Source organism: Carassius auratus, chromosome 27 (genome assembly GCF_003368295.1).
Source record: "Carassius auratus strain Wakin chromosome 27, ASM336829v1, whole genome shotgun sequence".
NCBI lineage: Eukaryota > Metazoa > Chordata > Actinopteri > Cypriniformes > Cyprinidae > Carassius > Carassius auratus.
The window spans coordinates 17,047,700-17,069,532 of record NC_039269.1 but is presented as its reverse complement, the minus strand read 5'-3'; the positions used below and the strand labels follow the sequence as shown (position 1 = coordinate 17,069,532).

General features: G+C 36.5%; 1 protein-coding gene across 3 annotated transcripts; it reads right to left on the bottom strand.

The window, feature by feature from the left end:
• Positions 1–61: 61 nt before the first annotated feature.
• smarcd3a (SWI/SNF related BAF chromatin remodeling complex subunit D3a) lies at positions 62–21,833 on the bottom strand. 3 transcript variants are annotated; one of them, XM_026206254.1, is made up of 14 exons: positions 21,434–21,833; positions 16,776–16,963; positions 12,044–12,136; positions 10,334–10,376; positions 8,093–8,215; positions 7,872–7,994; positions 6,970–7,065; positions 4,668–4,769; positions 3,096–3,257; positions 2,913–3,010; positions 2,373–2,508; positions 2,104–2,226; positions 1,799–1,900; positions 62–1,346 (listed from the first exon to the last, which is right to left on the bottom strand). In XM_026206254.1, exons 1-14 carry the CDS (start codon positions 21,443–21,445, stop codon positions 1,293–1,295), a joined length of 1,455 nt encoding a protein of 484 aa, XP_026062039.1. In that variant the 5' UTR covers positions 21,446–21,833; the 3' UTR covers positions 62–1,292. The 3 variants fall into 3 exon arrangements, with proteins under 3 accessions (XP_026062039.1, XP_026062038.1, XP_026062040.1); XM_026206253.1 differs by lacking the exon at positions 21,434–21,833 and adding an exon at positions 19,524–19,788; XM_026206255.1 differs by lacking the exons at positions 12,044–12,136; positions 21,434–21,833 and adding an exon at positions 19,524–19,787.

Here is a 21,833-nt window from a genome sequence, read left to right as displayed (position 1 = left end):
TCGATTCATGAATGAATCATTCAGACTGGTTTGTGAACTTGAGTAACGATGATAATGGTCATGAATTTGTATTTGTTTTATTAATCTTGTTCAAAATGTCCGTAACAGACACACTTATTTAAATAATATACATAACACAGTAAGAATGTCTTGTTAAAAGGTAAAGGGACAATGCCTCTTAATATGAACACCTCTTGACATTCATGAGTCACAGATTTATTTCTCATCTGTGCATCAAGCACATCTGAGGCCACGGGTATACAAATGCCATCAACTAGTGTGATGGAGTATTCAGTAAAATTAAGTCATTTATTGGCATTCACAAAGATGATGTAAAGGTACCTTTGGTTGATGCTTCCTGTGCATACTGGTGATTAATAAGACAACAAAGATCCAAAACATTTCAGAATCATGCTAAAAAAGAAACTCCTAAAAAACTAAAATGTTCACATGCAACATGCGTTACTGTATTTATCAACACACAATATATTTAGAACATATCTTTTTTTACGGGCATTTAAAGCCCCTGAAATTGTTTTGAAACATTGTTTATAAACACTTCTTTTGAACAATATTTTTAAGTCTTTAACAATACACAAAAACTGATATTGTAAACACAAGTGTTCACAAATCAAAATGATTTACCTTGAATGTTTTCTTTAACATGTTAAAATGATGACAATAAATGTCACTTATTGCAAATAAAGTCATCCAGTGGATTTCTTCATATCTTTTGCACAGTGCAAATGTAACGACAGAAAAACAGAGGAGAAAGTTGAAAGCAGAATGTGACAAAATATTTAAACATAGAAAAAAAAGGACAGATTCAATATCGATGCCTACATACTAACATTTACCATGTCATTAGTTACAAAAAATCACAGGCATAAAAGTTTCATTCATGGTATTTTCTACCTTTTCAAGTCAGAAGACACACAGTGTATCTGCACTTCATGTGCGTCAAAAAACTGATGTAAAAGAATTATGATAGCTGCTGTATTTGTGTGTAATCAGTGTGAAAGTGGCATTTCAAAACCACTTTCTTAAATTCATTGTACTGTGAGGTTATATACATTCAACTGTACAGTAAACATACATTAAATAAGAGTAAAATTACACTTTTCATTTATCCTCATTGGTTAAAATCAGTCCAAACCTCATACTGAGAAAGGCTTCAATACTTTCATGTCCAATGAAAACTGCCCAGTGTGGAGACCACCAGAATAAAAGTGACCAAGCCACAGGTGAAGCAAACTAGTTATCAACTTATTTTTCAAAATGAGATATTTTTTTTAGGTGGTTCGCATGGCCAAAGCTTGTTCAAGCTCCTGTCGTCGTTGTTGAATCTACATAAAAGAAAAGAAACTAAATTACCAATTTTGATTCTAACATACACTAAGATCAGAAGCAAAGAAAAAAAATATTAAAAAATAAATAATTTATATATATATATATTTATATATATATATATATATATATATATATATATATATATATATATATATATATATATATATATATATTCATTCTAATATGCAGATTTATTGCTAAAGAAAATTTTATTATCATCAATTTTAAAAACAGCTTGCTGCTTAATGTTTTTGTGGAAATGGAGATATATTTTCAGTTTCTTCAGTGAATGGAAAATTCAAAAGAACAGCATTTCATTCAAATAAAATCTTTGTAACATTACAAATGTCTCTGTTGTCACTTTTGAGTAGATAAATAAAACAGAATAATGCATTTTTTCAAATAATTCTTACATGATTAACATGATTCATTTGCATGTACCCCTCACCTTGCAATAGAAGTAGCGGCTGACAGCTTCCTGAGACCAGGGCTGGTTATAAAACTCTGCTCTTCTCTCTTCCTCTGGATTTCCAACTGTATCTGTCATCAGCTGTAACCACAAAATCCAGTCCAGTTCAAAACAGCAGAAAAGACAGTTTCTCTACCAACAATTACATCCTTTCCACCACTAGGTAGAGACACTGTTTCAAACACGTTTACATTTTATTTTGACATACACTTAGGGTGCAAAATTATTTGATATAATACTGTATATGACATTGATTTTGAGTGGTACACATAGTCTACAATCACCTTAAGGTCCCGGTTCTGGGAGCAGATCCAGTCCTGGATGTAGCCCTTGGGGTCCCTGGAGAAGCTGAGCATGAAATCTCTTTGAATCTTCAGCTGGTTGATGGACTCAATAGTTTCATGGATCTACAGAATAAAGGGTGAAAATGTGACTGTTAAGAGGACTCCAAATGTGCAATCAGAACATAATAGTTATGCATAGAGTTGAATACAACAGTATCTAGATATTCAATTATTTCTGTTCACATTTCAGTGATAGAGCTCTTTCTGACCTTGTTGTCTAGGGATGCAATCTCTTGATGATTGGCTGTGGACAGCAGGAAACCATTCATCTGACTCTTCAGAGGATCATCAACTTCTACATCAATGTCATAGCAGGCTGTCTTCTTCTGGTCATTTGGATCCACACTGATAAAATAACAATTGAAAAAGGCATTTAAATGAACAGTTCATCTGAAAAGAAAGATTCCGTCCTTAGTTATTCACCCTTGTCCCATTGTAAAGATATATGCTGTTGTTTTTACCATGTACAACACAATAATACATCACAACCTAAAATGCTTTTTGGAGCGTCATGCTATGAATTATGAAAAAAAATCCATTCAACGAACGTCTACAGTGTTACATAGAGGACTGGAACATAATGAGTTTGAAGTTACATTTTCAAGTAAATTATCCCTTTTAATTTCTTAAGAAAAACAGGCTCCTTAAATGTCAGTTTGTGTCGCAGGACTTAAATGGCTATAGATCACATGATTGTAAGTTTGAGGAAATGATCAATGGAAATACATTCTAAATTTATGACCAATTACCTGATAACATGATTGATCACAATAGGATCAGGCGGGAGCAGTAGATTGGTTAGTCGCTGGGGGATCTCACAAAACTTCAGGCGAGGACCGTCAAAGATCTGGAAGGAATTTTTTGAAAAAGCTTTTGCTTTCAGACAAAATATTAACACCAAAATGGGAAAAGGATTTATGGTATGGTAGTACCTGCTGAAAATATTTATCACAGTTGATGTACTCCTTTTCATGAGGATCCTGCAGCTTGTTGGTCTTGACGTACTGCCATAAAGCCTGGATGATGCAGGAGCGGGTTTGAGTGTGGATGCCAAGAAGACGTGCAAGGCGAGGATCCAACTTAAACTGAGGAGGCTGAAATCCACAAATGAAATAAACATTCAGAATTTACTAACAGAACTGTACTGTTTTAAAATATCTTTAGTATATTACCACACTACAATTTACATTCAGTGTACTTGAGAAGTTGACACATGTCCATGAACTTAATTCAGCAGCAAGAGTTTATTTTAAAATTTACCATATACAAGTTTGGGATCAGAGTTTTTTTTTAAATTTTTAAATTTTATTTTTTTAAGAAATTAATTGAACAAGATTCATTGAATTCACATTAAAGATATTTATAATATCAAAAAAAAAAGATTTCTATTTGAACTTTCTTTTTTGTCAAATAATTGTGTTTTCCACAAAAAGATATCAAGCACCACAGCTGTTTTCAACATTGATAATAAGAAGAAATGTTACTTCAGAACCAAATCAGAATCAGGATCATGTAACACCGAAGAATGAAAAGTTATGGCTGCTGAAAATTCAGCTTTACCATCATAGGAAGAAATTACATTTTAAAAGATATCAAATAGAAAGCATAATTTAAAAAGTTCAAACTTTTGAATGCCAGTGTAACAGGGTAAGTATAGCAGTATACAGTAACTGTACATCTTAGCTCCTGTAATAATTTCTTTTACCATGTTTATCACCATTTTAATCACATTTCTGCCTTTGCTAATTTATTGAAATGCTTATCTGGTTTGATGAATACATTTTTATAATATGACTAAATTTAATTTCACAAAAACATAATGTATAATGATTATAAAAGAATTTACATTTTCTAGATGGTAATTGCGTGTCGTCCATCAAAATATTGCTGAAACTACAAGATTTCATTTCAACTACACAATTGCAAATCTGCTTCATTGTCTCTTTTTCTTGATTTAAATATCCATTGTTTAAAAACAAAGCTTTTTATGACAAACCAAGCCTCTTCCCATCAGGATGTAGTTAGCAAAGTGAAAATTGCTGGAAATAAAAGAGCCATTTACTCACTAGCTATAGCTACTTTGGTGAAAAGAGAAGAGCAATCAAACTTTTAGAGATTAATGACTCGACCAAATATTTTAATTACAGTGCTTTTCAAGATGGATAGGACAATTAAACTAAAGCTATCGTTATGCAGATGAATTTCTAATTGGGCTTCCTCAACACATTTATTTGCTGCCATACACTTTGTACTTAATATATTTTATTTGGTTCCTAAATTGTTTAAATGTCTTAAAATGAAAACAATATTTCTAGGTCTAAATTGGATTTTGAATCTCAGATTTTTAGTCTGAGCTCAGACTTTTAGACCCCTCAGTCGATTTTTCACATAGTTATCATTGAAAGAGTTTGCTGTCATGCCTATAAAACCAGCTGTGACATACAACTTTCCTGGTTATCCATCAGCCATAATCTCTCATAATAATCTGGCACCCCTGCACGCACCTGGTAATCCAGCATGAGCAAGAGGGTACAGCGCACATTCACATCGCCAGGCCTCTTCACCTGGAAGCCATCTGTCTCCTGGCTCGTTGCAGTGCGGTGCCACTGTTAGGATGAACACACAAACTCAGCCTAAACAACAGGCAGATAATATAAAACCGCTGCACGAGAAGCATACAGCAATTTCAAACCAGATTTTGATATATATTCAGAAGAAAATCTGAGCAGTGTTTGTTTTGTCAAGGGTGTTTGTCAGGACATGCAGTTGCTAAGATGCTCTTAGTGGTTGTTTTTTTGCAGGTTGCTATGCATTTACTAGTTGGTTGCTAGACCATTCCGGCTCTAGACTTTTAGCTTCTATGATATTCTGGTTCCTAGATATTGTTGGGTCTTTTATTTAATGCAAAGGTCCATTCAAAGCAAGATTGATAACTTAATATAAGGATAATTATTAGCGCAAACACCGATGCACAATAACATTCAGTTTATTCCAAGCGAGCGCTACAGTTTTGTTATGTGCCACTTTAAATGCTTAAGCTCTTTAAACCAGGGGCCAGTTGCACAAACTGTTTAGACTAGTCTTAAAAATGAGTCATAAATTTATTTTTCTTCAAGACTGGTAATAACATTTTTAATTCAGTTATGAAAAGACAGACTGGTCTTATTTGTATTAGAAATGTAAGACTGATTACCCCTTGGCAACTGTTGGTCAAACTAGTTATTAAGACACAGTCTTAAGATGGTGGCTAACTTTATGCAACTGGCTCCAGGATTGACAAAAAAAAAAAACATTATGATAGTGATTCCAATAAAATGTTTCCCTCTGTGCCATTTCCGCGATAATGGTGCTATTCTTTTCAAATAGAACATTTTTAAAACAATATCTTTATCATTAAAGTTATCACCCTTGGTGTGAAAGAGCCTTAAATGTATGGTATTTCTGACTGATTTATTCCCCACAAGTCAACAGTCATAAATCTGACACCTCTTCTCAAATAAAATCACCAAAATTTTATATTTATGGTTATAGACAGCTATGAGGTCACTGAGGTCCGGTCCTTCATACATTTCTCATGTTCAAAAACAAGTTTTCTCTGAATTAAGCTACTACTAAATATTGTAAAAACTGAATTTTCAAACCCTGGTTATGACCATGATGGGTTTGCTCAAATCAGTATGAGTGACAGTATTACACTAGTGTAATATAATATAACTTGCCTGAACATCATTCTTGAGCCACTGAAAGAGAATGTCAAATCTTAAAATGACCCCCGCAGTTTTTTCTTTATTAACTATGGACTGCTTATGCACTGTTTATGCATGGAGGAGACATTCAAGCATGAGAGTGAATAAAATGATTAGGCTCTTTATGCGATCTCACTAGCATGTTCCCTAAACCATCACATGTTTCAGCGCCATTTGAAAGAGACGACATAATAGCAATGAGTCACAGCTCAACTCAATTAGCTTTGCTTGACACTGGAGGGTTTTTTCAATGCCATCCTTCTCCGCAGGTAAATCATTCTTTTTATCGCACGCCTCAATCTGGTGTGTGTTGTGATGAAAACCCACAGTCACCAAGGACAATTTAAAGAGCTGCTGAATGAATAAACCCAAATGCGGCGCGTTCAGCCCGTTCCAATGGGCCGGAGGGGCACAAGGGTAACTCCTTGAGAGCTGCAGACCACTTCTGTGTATCTGCCTTCCCAAGACCTCAATGTTCCTAACAAAGTGCATAAATATTAAGTGCGCGAGGCAGCTGGGAAGGTTCCCTTGTGTAATGTAAATGCCTGAGTGTATGTGAATAGCACCTGTGCACAATGGTTCCTCCACTAAACGAGTAAAACACACTCTCTGAATACAAAGACTCTCAGTGTGCTGTAAAAGGTTTTATAAGTGTTTGTCTTCAGAAATGTGTTTTTTTCTACTGTTAACGCTGCCCAAAGCTCTGTGCTGGCTGCAGTGTCATCACTCCACAGTGTCATGGGCATCTTCCTTATGTAACACGTTGCTATGGAGACCACAGAGATATGTCTTACATGAAGTATGGGTAACTGAACTTTTCATTCTGACAATGACTTTTCTACTGCGCTCCAATCCAATCTGTCGCACAGTAGAGGCCAATAGATTCTTGTGGACATGTGCTTGAATGTGACATATCGCCCTTTGTGACTGTCCTCAACCTTGTTTGAAATGCAAAAAGGATACTTGAGATTCTCTCATATTAATTGCTTCCAACCTTTGTAAAGAATGAATATTTAGCAATGTTTTTTTATTGCTGTATGAAGAGTGAGTTAATTCTTACCTCCACTAAGTGGTTGTCAGGGCCGTACAGATCCTTATCCAGCTCAATAACAAGGCTCTTAAAGAAAGATGAAAACTTCCTCTTTTGTTTTCCAGGCTAAAGCGCACAGGGAATAAAAGATAAAGCTTGAAAAAGGGACTTGCAAATTGAATGAAGCCAAAACAAACATTAGCATTGACAGAACAGTAACTTTCGAAAAGATAAAAACATTCAATTAGCTTAATTAAATTGTTCTATGCAATTAAATTAAGCCTTTTAAAGAAAAAAAAAGTAATTTGGGTGGATTTGTTCTATCTTACGAACATAACTACGTTTTGTTACGTCTGCTGGATGCAATGAAAAGGACTAAGCTGGATTCAGTAATTATTCATGCATGTTTTAAATAAGTGACACATAAGTGACAACTGATTGTGCGCAGTGAAATTAAGTTAGTAGTTGTTACATTGGCTAATTTGAATGACCTAAACTGAACAAGCAGCATAAAGGGCACATATTATGCCCATTTTAACTAGATGTATTCTAAATCTCAGGTGTCCCCAGAATGTGTTTGTGAAGTTTCAGCTCAAAATACCCCACAGATCATTTATTATATCATTTTGAAAATACCTATTTTGAGTGGAAGCAGAAACAGGCTGTTTCAGTCCATTTCTCTTTAAATGCAAATGAGCTTCTGCCCCCCACCCTATTTCCCAGGACAGGGCTGTACAATTTTAGCTTGTATCTCAGATCTCTGCCAAAAAACATATGTTTGGTTTTGATTATTATGTATATCGCACTGAAATCACACGTTTTAAAGCATTTACATTTCTGATGTAGCGTTCACGTTTACATTTCTGATATACGTTTTTCTGGACGCACACATCCGAACAACATATATTAGGTACCCTTTAAGGCAAACTTACGTCATCCAACAACTTGCCCTCTACACGCAGTTCCCAGGATGCAATGCTGCCCTCAGAGTCCTCTGCATCAGGTTTGGCAGGGTTGAAAGTGTTCGAAATGTACAATCGTAGCTTCCGCTTTTGCTATTAGACAAAAAGAATTTTCAGAAGCACCTATATTTTTCACTTTATTGCTAACTATGAATTAAATCTCACTATAGTTGTGTACTGAAATCACATACCTTCATTGGTCTTTTGAGGGCTTCTTGTATATCCACTCTCTTCCTCATAATGGTTTGGTCAAGTTTGCGCTCAAAAGCTAGGAGGTCCATGTACGCCTGGGACTCTGGCACCAGTTCCCGGATCTAATGAATAGGCATTGTGAACAAGCAACTCTGCAATCAGGTCTAGTAACAGTTCAGAAGATGTTGAAGAGCAGTTTGATGAAATTTTACACATATAGTCTAAACATTTTCCCGCTAACATTCTCATTCGTTATCAATTTCAGTTATGACAGAAAGTTAATTTTGGGTCCTAAAATTAGGTATGTGATTAACACAGTGACAAAATTCTTCATGAAAAAAACATTGAAAAAGATTCTATAACTATAAATATAAGATTTGTATTATATAAAAATATTGCTGTATTTAAAATGTATTATACATTATAAATAAGTTATTTATATCCCATTTTAGGTCATAATTTATTTTAAGATCCAATTCTTGCTATTAACTACGGCTTTTGCATCAGTAAACTCCTAATTTGCTGCTTATTAATAATTTGATAGTTGTTAAGCTTAGGTATTGGGCAGTTTTATTGATGTAGAATATGGTCATGCAGAATATGTACTTTATAAGTACTAATAAACAGCTGATATGTTCATTATAGGCATGCTAATAAACACATAGTTAATAGTGAGAATTGGTACATGTATTAAAGTGCTATCCAATTTTATAATGAGTCTAAATGATTAAATTAAAATATTAAATAATTATATTTATATAATTCATTAGAACAGTTCAACTCAAAAATTCAGATGTGTGCAGCACATTTCATGGAGGACTGTTTCCTGATCCTGGGAGAGCAGACTACAATGCCAGCTGTTCTGACTCAGTCTGTAAGTACAGTTACATATTTAAAGGATTTGCCACTGATGATTCAAACTCAAGTTTTGAGCGGTGTATAATAGAGCTTGTTGCACTGGATAGCTGGCCAATCATAGCACACCTCGCTTTTCAGAACAATGAGCCTTTTAAAAATCATCACGTTTCAGAAAGGCAGGGCAGAGAGAAGAAACAATACTGTACAGTATGTGGAAAATAAAGTGTTTTTTGAACCTTAAACCGCTAACACATTTCATTACACCAAATACACCAAATAATGTTATTTTTTAGCAACATCATATGACCCCTTTAATACTACCATTAACTAAGTCCAACAATATGCAAATTATTAACATAAGCAGGTCAATTCAATACTTTGGTATAAAAAAAAATAATAATTTCAGTTGTTCCATGCTTTTGGATAGAAGAAAATCCACTTTATGAAATTTCCACTTCCACACTTCCACTTGTTAGTCACATAAAATGTTTATCCTCAATACAAGTGAACCCATACTTAATGTTATCTTTTTTTTTTTTTGCCTTATGTTGATATGAAAGGTATTTACTCAATTCACCATAACTCCATCAGCATTATGAATACAGTAATTACTCATATTCAGACAAAGATATACTTTGCTGTAATATGGGCCTAGAATATTGGTAAATGTAGACATACCAACCAACTAAATCAAGTCAATTAGTCTTTGTGAACTGATTTAGAAAGAAACCATTACCAGATTTCACCAGGTGTTTGTACCATTCTTTACTAAGTCAATGACTGTTTTAGATCCCGATTCTCGTTTGTGACTTGTTACTGAAACAAATCATGTATGTCCTTGCATGATACACAGCAAAATTGTAACCTGATGCTCTGCTCTCCTGATTTTCACAGTGTTGCATCATTCTCTCCTTCCCATGTGACCTAGAGCATTTTACAAACCTCATCATAATGTATTAGGACTTTTTGGTTTTGCTGTAAAAAAAAACCTTATTAAGACTTTGAGAGGATTACCCATTTCAAGAGCTCACATCCCCTCCAGTTCCTGCTATTGTGGTACTGTGTCACATCCCGATGGACACATTTTACCAAATCTGTAATGTGCCTGCACTCATCCCACATCTCCATGTAATCACACACCATCACATTCCTTGGGAATCAAACCCTTTTCCACTGACAGAAAAAAACAAATACACAACAGCAGTCTTCGTGACAAATTGGATCCCTCTTGCCCATCCATTTCACTTTTTTGCTCCCAGAAATAAGAGAACCCAGCACAATTACCTGCACCGTAATCACTCTTGATTTGGCACTGGAAATTAAGACATGAATAAACAAACAAACACAGACAAACAGATAAAAGCCATAGTGATGGACCTCACCCTCTGAGGGAGAATCTTGTCTGCCATTTTTCTTCTCTTGGCACTACGGATGGGGGAAAACGGAGAGAAAGAAAGAAAGAAAGAGAGAGAGAGAGGGAAAATATGTTACTATGGTGACTGATAGCAGAGTCCACAGGCCATCTGCTGAATAACTGGGACCCATCCAGACATTTTTTCCAGCTGTGTGTGTTTTGTGTATTTGTGTGTGTGATCAGAGAGAAGGTATAAGAGCGAGAAAAGGACAAAAAGAGGTTGAAAATAACACTTGACCATGATGCGTAAATATACATTTTTGCACATTTAATGGGAGCATGTATAGTAGAGTTGCCTTGTTGTTTTAACATCTGGCTGTCTCATTTATTGTAAAGGACTGTTCACACAGCAATCAAACATCAAGCCTTTGTTAATAAATTGCAAAAATGTTTGTAATTTTTATAGAAGGGCAGGGTAAAAATGCTAAGGTAAAAACCTGTTAAATGTAAGTTATATTCCCATACACAGTGACAACTGTAAATGGCTTAACATGGATTTATATATACTTTTACTTTAAAGTTTTAAATTACTATATAATAAACAGTATAAAAAAATAAATATTTAGAGGTCATTCCCAGAGGTTCCTGGATGTGTGACATTACATTTTATTGAATCTTCTTTTATTATCCATAATGTATATTAGGGTGTTTTTTGTCATTTTATGTTATTTAGTCAATGTCTATTGCATTATTTTATTGTAATGTGCGCCTGATGATGTTTTGGACCCTTGTGTCTCTCTGTTTTACCACCTTTATTGTGGTGGCAAATTCTCAGTTAAAAAGCAGATTTTGATATTCGAAGTAGCTATGTTTTTTTTTTTTTTTACATGGTATCACTTAATAAAACATATACAGGCACCAACATGCCAATCTGTAACACTGGTACTATATTATTTAATGTGAATATCTGGCAACCACAGCTGCCATTTTTATCGTAAGTGTAATACATTTTTTTGCATCCAACTGCTTTTTTTCATCAAGACCCTCCTAACTCATTTCTCTTTTATTCCCAAACATGATGCATATGATTCACTAGTGCAGAAAAGACAATTTCACTGACAAACATGCCAAACTGATACTGACAAACACTCCTACAGACAACTCCTCAGGTCCAGAGCCGAGGAGCACATGACCCCGTTGGAGCAGGAAATGTCTGTCCACATTCACATCCGAACCCCCTCTGGAGTATCAACTTTCTCATGGTCCGACTCGTCCACCCTAAGCCACACTGCTCCTCCGGGAGGAGCTGAGCAGCAGAGACTGAGATGCAGTGAGGCTGTGAGGGTGAATGTCTCGTCACTCGTCACTTATTCTTCTTCTAAAATTAATCATTAATGCATTCAGGTGAATAAAATGAGCGTTTACTGAACTATAAGAGAGAAAACATTGTGAATTAACACAGACAGCATGACAGAAGGGTCATGCAGCCTGCACACAAAGCTAACTGACCGCAACTGCATATTTACTACACATGCATTCATTCTCAGGTCATGATGACTATTGTGTTTATTTACTGAATGCCATTTTTTAGTGGTTTTGACTTATCTGTGAACTCAAGTGCACACATGCATTTGGGGAAATGATTCAGTCATGTTTGTAGCTGCAAACGGGAACAAACCAATCAGGCAGGGTCCATCACAAACTGTCAAACTAACATGCAGCAGAATAAACGGCCTACTTGAAGGATCCAACTGAAGGATCTGATTGGGCGTCTCTCATGTCCATCTGTCTTGCAGATATCTCATTTGCTGCTGGAAATCCAAGTGGTTTCCTATAGGTTGATTTGGGGTACCTCTAGTTAGTTACTTAAACAGAACTTTTCGGTAACAGCCGATATTGTAAACATATAGGTATTTTTCCTGAACACAGAAGTCACGCCTGATTCTAAAACCAGAAGGATGCTTTGCATTTCTGGTCTCCAGTGTCTGTAGTCAAATTAGCGTATATTCCGAGCTGATAATCTAACGTTAAACCTATTAAAATGGTTCTAAAAAGCACATGACTCCATAGCGCCATCACTACAGTGTCGCAATGGCAGTCATTTGTCAGTGCCTGTCTCCTCAAAGTTGTGTAGATGACACAAAGCTGACAATGTTGGCTACATTAAAAACAGAAGGGCACTACAGGTGCATCTCAATAAATTAGAATGTTGTGGAAAAGTTCATTTATTTCATGTATTAAATTAAATTAAATAAATTTAAATTAAATTAAATTTATGAATTTAGCAGACGCTTTTATCCAAAGCGATTTACAGTGCATTCAGGCTATCAATTTTTACATATCATTTGTTCCCGGGGAATCGAACCCCCAACCTTGCGCTTGCTTGCTTACTAGCGCAGTGCTCTACCAGTTGAGCTACAGGAACACTAAATAAACTCAATGCACACAGACTGAAGTAGTTGAAGTCTTTGGTTGTTTTAATTGTGATGATTTTGGCTCACATTTAACAAAAACCCACCAATTCAAAATCTCAACAAATTACAATACTTCATAAGTATTCACAATAATAACATTCACAATAATAAAACATTTTCAGTGAATTGTTGGCCTTCTGTAAAGTATGTTAATTTACTGTACATGTACTCAATACTTGGTAGGGGCTCCTTTGGCTTTAATTACTGCCTCAATTCAGCATTGGCATGGAGGTGATCAGTTTGTGGCACTGCTGAGGTGGTCTGGAAGCCCAGGTTTCTTTGACAGTGGCCTTCAGCTCATCTGCATTTTTTGGTCTCTTGTTTCTCATCTTTCTCTTGACAATAGCCCATAGATTCTCTATTAGGTTCAGGTCTGGGTGGTTTGCTGGCCAGTCAAGCACACCAACACCATGGTCATTTAACCAACTTTTGGTGCTTTTGGCAGTGTGTGCCAAAAGCACATTTTCTTGGTAAATGGGTGCTTTGGATTTCAAGAAACACAATGGACCAACCCCAGCAGATGACATTGCACCTCAAATCATCACAGACTGTGGGAACTTAACAGTGGACTTCAAGCAACTTGGCCTATGAGTAGTGGTCGACCGATATATCACCAAGGCAAATATATTGGCCGATATTTGGCATTTTTCAAATATCGGCATCTGCCGATAAGTAGTTCTGCTTGGCCAATGTGTTCGAGGCGGGACTTTTATTTTGACTGTGATGAGAGCGGCAGTGCGGAGCGCCCACAGTGCTCACACTGTCTCTTTTGTTCATCGTCGTCGTTAACACTTCTTTCTAATATGGATAGAAGTCTGTCTAATAATCACAGAACGATTAAACAGATGAATTAATGTATACAGAAAGTATTATAATGATTGGTTTTATATTAGGCCTATTAGTAATAGAAAGGCAAACAATATAGTACTTTCTCGTTTGCATCAGCATTAAGCAAATACGCATTTATATAATTTAAACAAATCTTTGAATGACTAATGAACATTTAATTTGCAAATTTAGTCAAAATCCAGCTGTGAGATCTTGTGAAGTCTGTATGTGTTTCCAGCATGATCGCGTGTTCCCAGCGTAACGGTTGGTCCATGTGAATTGAATGCTTTTAACTTTAAACTCGTGATTTCAAATTATGCTGCACTTTATGCATTTGCCCACTGTCATATTCAGGATATTTTCACTGTGTGCTGTATGTAAAATAAGGGTTACCTTGACTTTATTTAAAAAATATTATTCCCAAAGCACATAAACTTCCCAGAATACTGAGAACCCTGTTGGTCACAGTGATTATTCCTTTTTATTATATTTTTATTAAATATTTATTTATTTGTGAAAAATTGTCAAATGATTTCACATTTCTTAAATATTATTAATAATAATAATTTTTTAAAACTCATATCAGTTTGATATCGGCTATCAGCCCCCTGCTTTCCAAGATATCAGCACTGGTTGTCAAAAAACACATATCGGTCAAGCTTCTCCACCCTTCCTCCAGACTCTAGGACCTTGGTTTCCAAAAGAAAGACAAAATTTGCTCTCATCTGAAAAGAGGACTTTGGACCACTTGGCAACAGTCCAGTTCTTCTTCTCCTTTGCCTGGGTAAGACGCATCTGATGTTGTCTGTGGTTTAACAAGAGGAATACAACAACTGTAGCCAAATTCCTTGACATGTCTGTGTTTGGTGGTTTTTGATGCCTTGATCCCAGCCTCAGTCCATTCCTTGTGAAGTTCACTAAAATTCTTGAATCGTTTTTGCATGACAATCCTCATTAGGCTGCAGATCTATCGGTTGGTTGTGCATCTTTTTCTTCCACACTTTTTCCTTCCACTCAACTTTCTGTTAACATGCTTGGATACAGCACTCTGTGAACAGCAGCTTCTTTGGTAATGAATGTTTGTGGCTTACCCTTCTTGTGAAGGATGTCAATGATTGTCTTATGGACAACTGTCAGTAGTCTTCCCCGTGCCTACTGAACCAAACTGAGAGACCACTTTGAAGGCTCAGGAAACCTTTGCAGGTGTTTTGAGTTGATTAGCTGATTGGCATGTCACCATATTCAAATTTGTTGACATTGTGAATTGGTGTATTTGTTAAATGTGAGCTAAAATCATCACCGTTAAAAGAACCAGAGACTTAAACTACTTCAGTCTGTGTGCACTGAATTTATTTAATACACAAGTTTCACAATTTGAGTTAAATTACTGAAATAAATGAACTCTTCCATGACATTCTAATTTATTGAGATGCACCTGTATTTGAATGGGTTACTTTGGAGACCAGAACAGAAAAGCACCCAATCAAAAGGTCTATGTGTATTTACAGGCAATATCTGCAAATATACACTAACCCTGAAAGGTTTGGGGGCAGTAACATTTTTTTAATACTTTGGAGAGTTAAAATAATTTTTATTTAGCAAGGATGCAAAAGTCACTGTAAGGACATTTATAATGTTAAAAAAGTTTTATATTTGAAATAAATGCTGTTCTTTTAAACTTTCTTTTCATCAAATAATCCTGAAAGATGTATCATCGTTTCTACAAATATAGTTTTCACCACTGATAAAAATAGGAAATGTATTTTTACAGCATATTAGAATGATTATTGAAAAATCATGTGACACTGAAGACTGGTTGCTGAAAATGCAGCTTTGCATCACAGGGAATAACACCTAAATAGAAATTAATAATATTATATAATATTACTGTATTTACTGTATTTTGATCAAATAAATGCAGCCTACATTTACATGTGATTCCTAAACTCATTTGTGAACTGCTTCAATTATATATTTTTACATTTATGTAGACAAAATAGTATAGATTAGATATAAGGTTAGATCAAATAGGGGCCATTTATCGATTATTTACCATTACACAACATAATTTATGGCTTATTTGCATCAGGCAAAATGTTAATACCTGTGCATTAAGCAGTATTGGAAGATTGTGAAATTCTGGCCAAGAATGTACTGAGATAAATGTCTTGTGATAATCCAGGTCAACTATTTGTTAAACAGTTAGATTTTTTGGTAGCATGGTCTGTTGAATTCAGTAAGGTGCCCCTCAGTTATTACAACTGACGCTCTTACATGCATATATACAGTTGAAATGAAATTGCAAGGACAAATACAGTAATGCGACAAGACAGATGAAAACCTGAGAAAACTAACAGCAAATTCCAAACATCACTATCACGCCCTTGGGAAGGGAATGCTATTAGCAGGGTTGTTTCAAATGAAAATTAGCAATGGAATCCCTTGGTGAAGGTCCTTTCCGCGAGGCTGTTGGCAAAGTTTAGAGGTGATTGTGACTTTACGTACAGAATTTTGCCATTTGTGATCACATAATCCTGTGTGTAAAATCTTTTGGAAACAAATGCAACACAGACAGCAATGTGAATCAAAAAATTCAATATCTGACACTAGGCTTTAGCAGCTACATCATTGACTGGAAACAAGAGTTTCAAATGTCAGTGACAAATTTCCAAGTACATGCTGTACCAAAATGGGCACATACAGTACGAGACAGAAATGCCCTGCAGAAATTCAGCGTCCTCACTTCAAGTCTTCTACACCTCTGATTAGGAAGGGCACTGTGATACTCTGTTGCAAAATGCAATAGCAGTAAGTGTATTACTTATGATAACTGTTGCAGTATTAGTATTCACCAGGAAATATTTTGGCATTTAATAGCGATCAAAATGTTGCTGTCTAAAGATAGAGCCAAACATAAGATAGTTCTGTCACTAGAGAGCGCTATACTTGGCATGAGCTTGCTGGCAAATTGTAGGAGGAGCAAAATGGAGACCGTAAACCTTAATAAAACTTCATATGAAGTCCCTCAAAATCAAAATGCCCAGATTTCTCTCAAGATACAGTAGGTTCAGGGAACACATATCTATCATTTATCATCTGTTGTTTGCACTGATTCAAATAATCAACAGAGTAAGTGAGAGGTCAGAGAACAGTTTGAGTGGCACTCACTTTCTGGGACGGTTCTGGACAGGGGGAGATTGCACTGGCTGGGTTGGGGCAGGACGTTTTCGGTTTGGGTCTAGGGTTGGGTTAGGCATCCCTGGCCGAATCGGTGGTGTTCCTCCATATGGAGGTCCAGGAGGCCCCATGGGAGCGCCTTGATGAGGCATCCGTGCCCCTGAGGTCATCCCTGGACGCTGTAGAGATGAGAAAAATGTAGACTAAAGGTCAGATAGCCTCACATTTCTTTGCAGAACTCCTTTGACATGTTATAGGATGTTATCTCTCTGACACACAATACATATGAAGATACATATATGCATACATTCGTATATGTAAGCTCATCCAGCTTGTAGCTTTTAAATCAATTACAGCAAGCTGACATAATGCACAAAGACTCTTTTGAGCTAAGGCTCTGTTATGAGCTCCTCCTCCACTATCTGAAGCAGAACTAGAGCAGGGCCTCTCGCACCTGTGCCTGTCACTTCAGAAACGACAGCTGCTCGCCCTCTACCAAAACACAGAGGTGTTGGGCAAGTCAGCCTAACCCAGTCGAAATGACAACTGTGATGCTAAATAACGTCTCATTTCACCTAGTCCACATGCATTGTGCTTTCTGGAATTACAAATACGTTTTGGGGAATTTCTTTCCATTTTCCCCCCACTATAAATCTGGACTGATTTGAATTGTGAAACCGCTATATGAATAAGTCTGAATAGAATTGATTATTTAATTAAACACAGACACAAATACATTCACCTTTTATGCATACGTTTATATAAAGTATATTCAATAACAGAATTTATTTTAATGATGGATATATTAATTAAAAATATTATATTTAGAAATTTACATTATTTGATTAATAAATGAGAATGTGAAAAGTGTTATGCATAAATAAATTGAATGGAATTAATTTGTTTAATTAAATATAGCAATATTTGTCAACAGCAGTTAATGCAACAGCTAAAATTAAATATAAACATTTATTATTCTATGTTATTATTAATTTCTACATACAACTTAATTTATTATTACAACATTAAATGACAGAACAAATTGTCTTTTTATAAATTACCCTCAATACCGATTAATAAAAAGTATTAAAAAAAAAGCTCATAAAAGCTCATTGTTAGCTCACAACACCTAAAGCATAAATTAATATTTGAACAAACTGTATGGCACTGTAAAGTGTTACTCGACTAAAAAGTAATATTATATTTGGGTTTTTTGTCCTGTTATTATTTCTCAATGCAGTTTGTATGCTGTAGAGGAGATCTTAGGTCTGTTGTTCATGACTCATAATGGCAGAGTCACAAAGTCCCTGTGACTCTCTGGATGTGCACCAAAGTTGTGGAAACATCCAGAATGTGAGCCAACGTCCCCAGCTCCAGTCCTCCCTACAGTGTGAGTACAGTACAATCTCTGCCAGAGATGCTCCCGTATGGTGCTGTGACCCTCACAACCCAATCATCGCTTCCCAAAGTAGGCCAAGCTCCAGAGGTGTCCCTGCCCGGTCCAATCTCAAAACATCTGAGTGAAGAGGCAGTGGGCTGTGGACATGTGGACGCTGCGGGAACGGGTGCAGGTCTCTGCACGCCTCTGCCAATCCCTGGCTCTCAAGGTCGCAATGGAGGTGTTCAGGGCACAGGAGGAGGCCGCAGTGCTGGACTAGCACACAGGAGAAGTTTCTCAATACTGCTGTGCAATATACTACATATCTGTATCTATTCAGAGACACCAATACCAGAAATCTTTTTGTAGATACTAATATTACTGTTCTCAGATCAATCACAATGTGAATCTTTATTAATGGAGAAAAAATCAGTGGGTTTGAGATTTTTAACCTTTACCACACAGCTTGAGGCAAATTTCGCAAGTTTGTAGTACAACCTGTTAAATAATGAAAATCTATTTATCAGGTTAGAACGGTTTTAAAATAAAACGTCAAAAAATGTAAATAATTGTACAAGGTCTTTTAGCAATCGTAGGCTGAGTAAACTCTCATTTATAAACCATGGAGAAGTTTGTGATCACCAGTAACCACTCACAGAGAGTCTGCATTCAACCCCAAAGCAATCAAAATATCTATACTTTCATTTTCATGAATAGCCATTTCTGGAATATTATTTCAATAGAACCAGTGGCTTTGTTTAATAATACACTGCAGAAGCGAAGCTAATAGAGGGTTAGGACGTCTTAAAGGTTGTGTTTTGGCAAAGAAGCCTCTAGAAACAATACCTTTCATGTGGTCTGATATCAAATAGTATTAGAAAGCAGCCTCAAAAAAGTTGCACAACCAACAAAAGTTCTCAAAAGTTTCTGTGAACCTTTCATTCACCCACATTTTTATGCAGTAAAACACTCTGAAACACGTACAATCAAGTTTGCTTATACTACATGTTCATGACTTAATACCACAGCCGGATTTTTATGTGTGATCTATCCTTAGGGTTCTCCTGATACACACCCTACTCTGCCTGCACACACACACACACAATCACACACCAAAAGAGCATCATCTGTTTCATACTAGAACTCATCCCTCACAATACAAGTATCTCTCATACTTCCAGTACCGGATTCTCTTTCCTTATCCTCCTCCATATGTTTCATTCTTCTACACTCGGTCCTCCACGTCTGTTCCTGATTTATAAAAACCAATCTAAATAGAAGTAAGAGCCGCTGCATCTTAATTCTCCCAAGTCCCATTGACACGTTTCCCCATGCACAAACACACACGCTCTCTCACTCACCACTCCATGGACGAGAAACTCAAACAGTTTACTCTTGGTGGCTTTACGAGCTCCTCCGGCAGAATCCTCCATGTCCATGTATTAAACCCCCAGTCTCTCTTTTGTTCCCTCTATTGCTGGGTACCTCTGCCTCTGTGCGCTTCCCTCTTTCCCTCTCCTCCAAAAGAGAGTGTTCCCTCCCTCCTTCTCCGCACTCTGACGTTCCCTTTCTCCTCTCTCTCTCTCTCTCTCTTTTTAAAGCGTGTCAGCGTGTGGCCAGAGTCTAGTCTCTCTCTCTCTCTCTCTCTCTGTTTTATTGTAGCTTCCCTCACAGACTCTGGGTTTGGAAGGATGGGGGTCTGTGAAGGGGGATGTCGCTGGACCACTGGTGTGTAGTGGAATGCCACTGAATGCAGGACCATGGCAATCAGAACTATCAAAACACAGACACAGTGCTTTTCCAATAGGCGGTTATGTGGCGGTAAATTATCCTTTTACTCTTACAGCTGGTTATTACGTCTGTGAATTATATCAGGGTAAAGTCTGAATGATTAACACTGGGGAAACTCTAAAGGAATGTTTAAACAGGCAGGATCTTGAATTAGAGATTTTTGAAGAATTTGAGATCCAAACAACATTGGACCAATTCATTTTTATTGCACTGACAAAAAAAAAGAAAAAAAAAAAGAATACTGAGTCACTGAGGGCGAGTAAACGATGAGGATTTTCATTACTGGATAAACTAACATTTTAATGAAAGCACATTTTTGGACTTTCAGAGGTATGTGGATGTAAACAAGCTGCTCAATCTTTCAGGCAATTTACTTTTTTTTTTTTTTAATGAAAGACAAGCTGTTGGGGGAAAAGTTGGTAAATTACTCGCTAAAATGTATTACTAAAAATCTCCACTATTACATTTTTATTTGAATAAAAAATATATATATATTAAATCATTAAAAAAAAAAACACTGGCAAGGAAGATAAATATCAAAATATGTACATTATTTTGAATAATTATAATTTGTAAATTGACAAGCATTGTACACATATAAAAAACATTTACTGCTGATAGAACCAACTAAGCAAAATAAAAAAAGAAAATAAAAAAATAAAGCTAAGAAGGAAAAATCTGCTCCAATAGTAGAAGACCCCCTTTAAGGACCCCCATACTTGAGGGTGGCAATGTCCCATTCAATCAGAGTGAAGGGGGTACTGGAGGGGGGCAAACACAGGTTTTGGTAAGAAAATGAGCTTTATTATCCATGTGCACAATGCAGAAAATGTTCTTCATAGCTCAATCTTCTTTTATTAATTAACTTTACTTTTTTGTGCTGTCAAGTCTAGTCCAACACACATTATAAGATCTCTTTATGAGAAAAGCACACTGACTAGCCTAGTATTTGTGGTAAAGGAGTAAATGTGATGTGGTATTGCTACACGGATAGGCCTCCGCTGGAATTACAAACTTCAGGACTGCAAACACCACTGTCTGGAAGCACATAGACACGATGCAGAGCAGATGTTGGGCTCATGGAGGATGTTCATAATGTAAGTTACAAGATACATCAGTAAAAAAAGCAGATGGAAGAAGTTCTGAGACAGACTAGTATTGGTCATAACCAGACGTCCTATTTCTGAGCTAAAAAAAACTGTGCAGACACATGGAGGCAAAAAATATGAAGCATTCCTTGCAAATAACAACTGAATCACATGAGTAATAGTTCAATTGACAGGTGTCAACCAAGCGCGCAGGGTTGTTTTTAGTCTAATAATAAGCATCAATGCATGAAAACGGCTAAATTACATTAGTATACACGTCTGAATGAGACACTAGTGCCAAGCAGAAACGCTTTGATATAACAAATGCCGAAAACGCATTTTCCGTATAGCGAAGCGGATAATGAGGCGATGCGATGGCGTTGCATTCCTACCTTTCTTTCCATTGCTGCAAGTTTGATACCGTTAATTCAGCTGAAGACGAAAAACCCCTGAAAAACACACGCAGTGGATGTCCGGTAACTTGTTCGTGGTTCCAGACAGGTCCTCGGCTACTCCCCCCTCCCCTGGGATTGAGAGCTGGATGGAGGGATGCTGGCGAGGAAGGCCCGTGTCTGTGATTTCAGTCGGGCTCTGGCGGCAGCGAGTGCGGCAGAAGCAGCGGCGCAGGCGCGCGATTCTCAGACACAAGCGATTCAATGAAGGATTAAGGGGACGTCGTCAAACTACAGAAAATGGAAGCAATCTGTGCATTGCTGTTAAACGCACTTCGACTTCGTCAATATGAACAATAATGGACATCTTCGCTACTTACACTGCAATAAATGATACTTT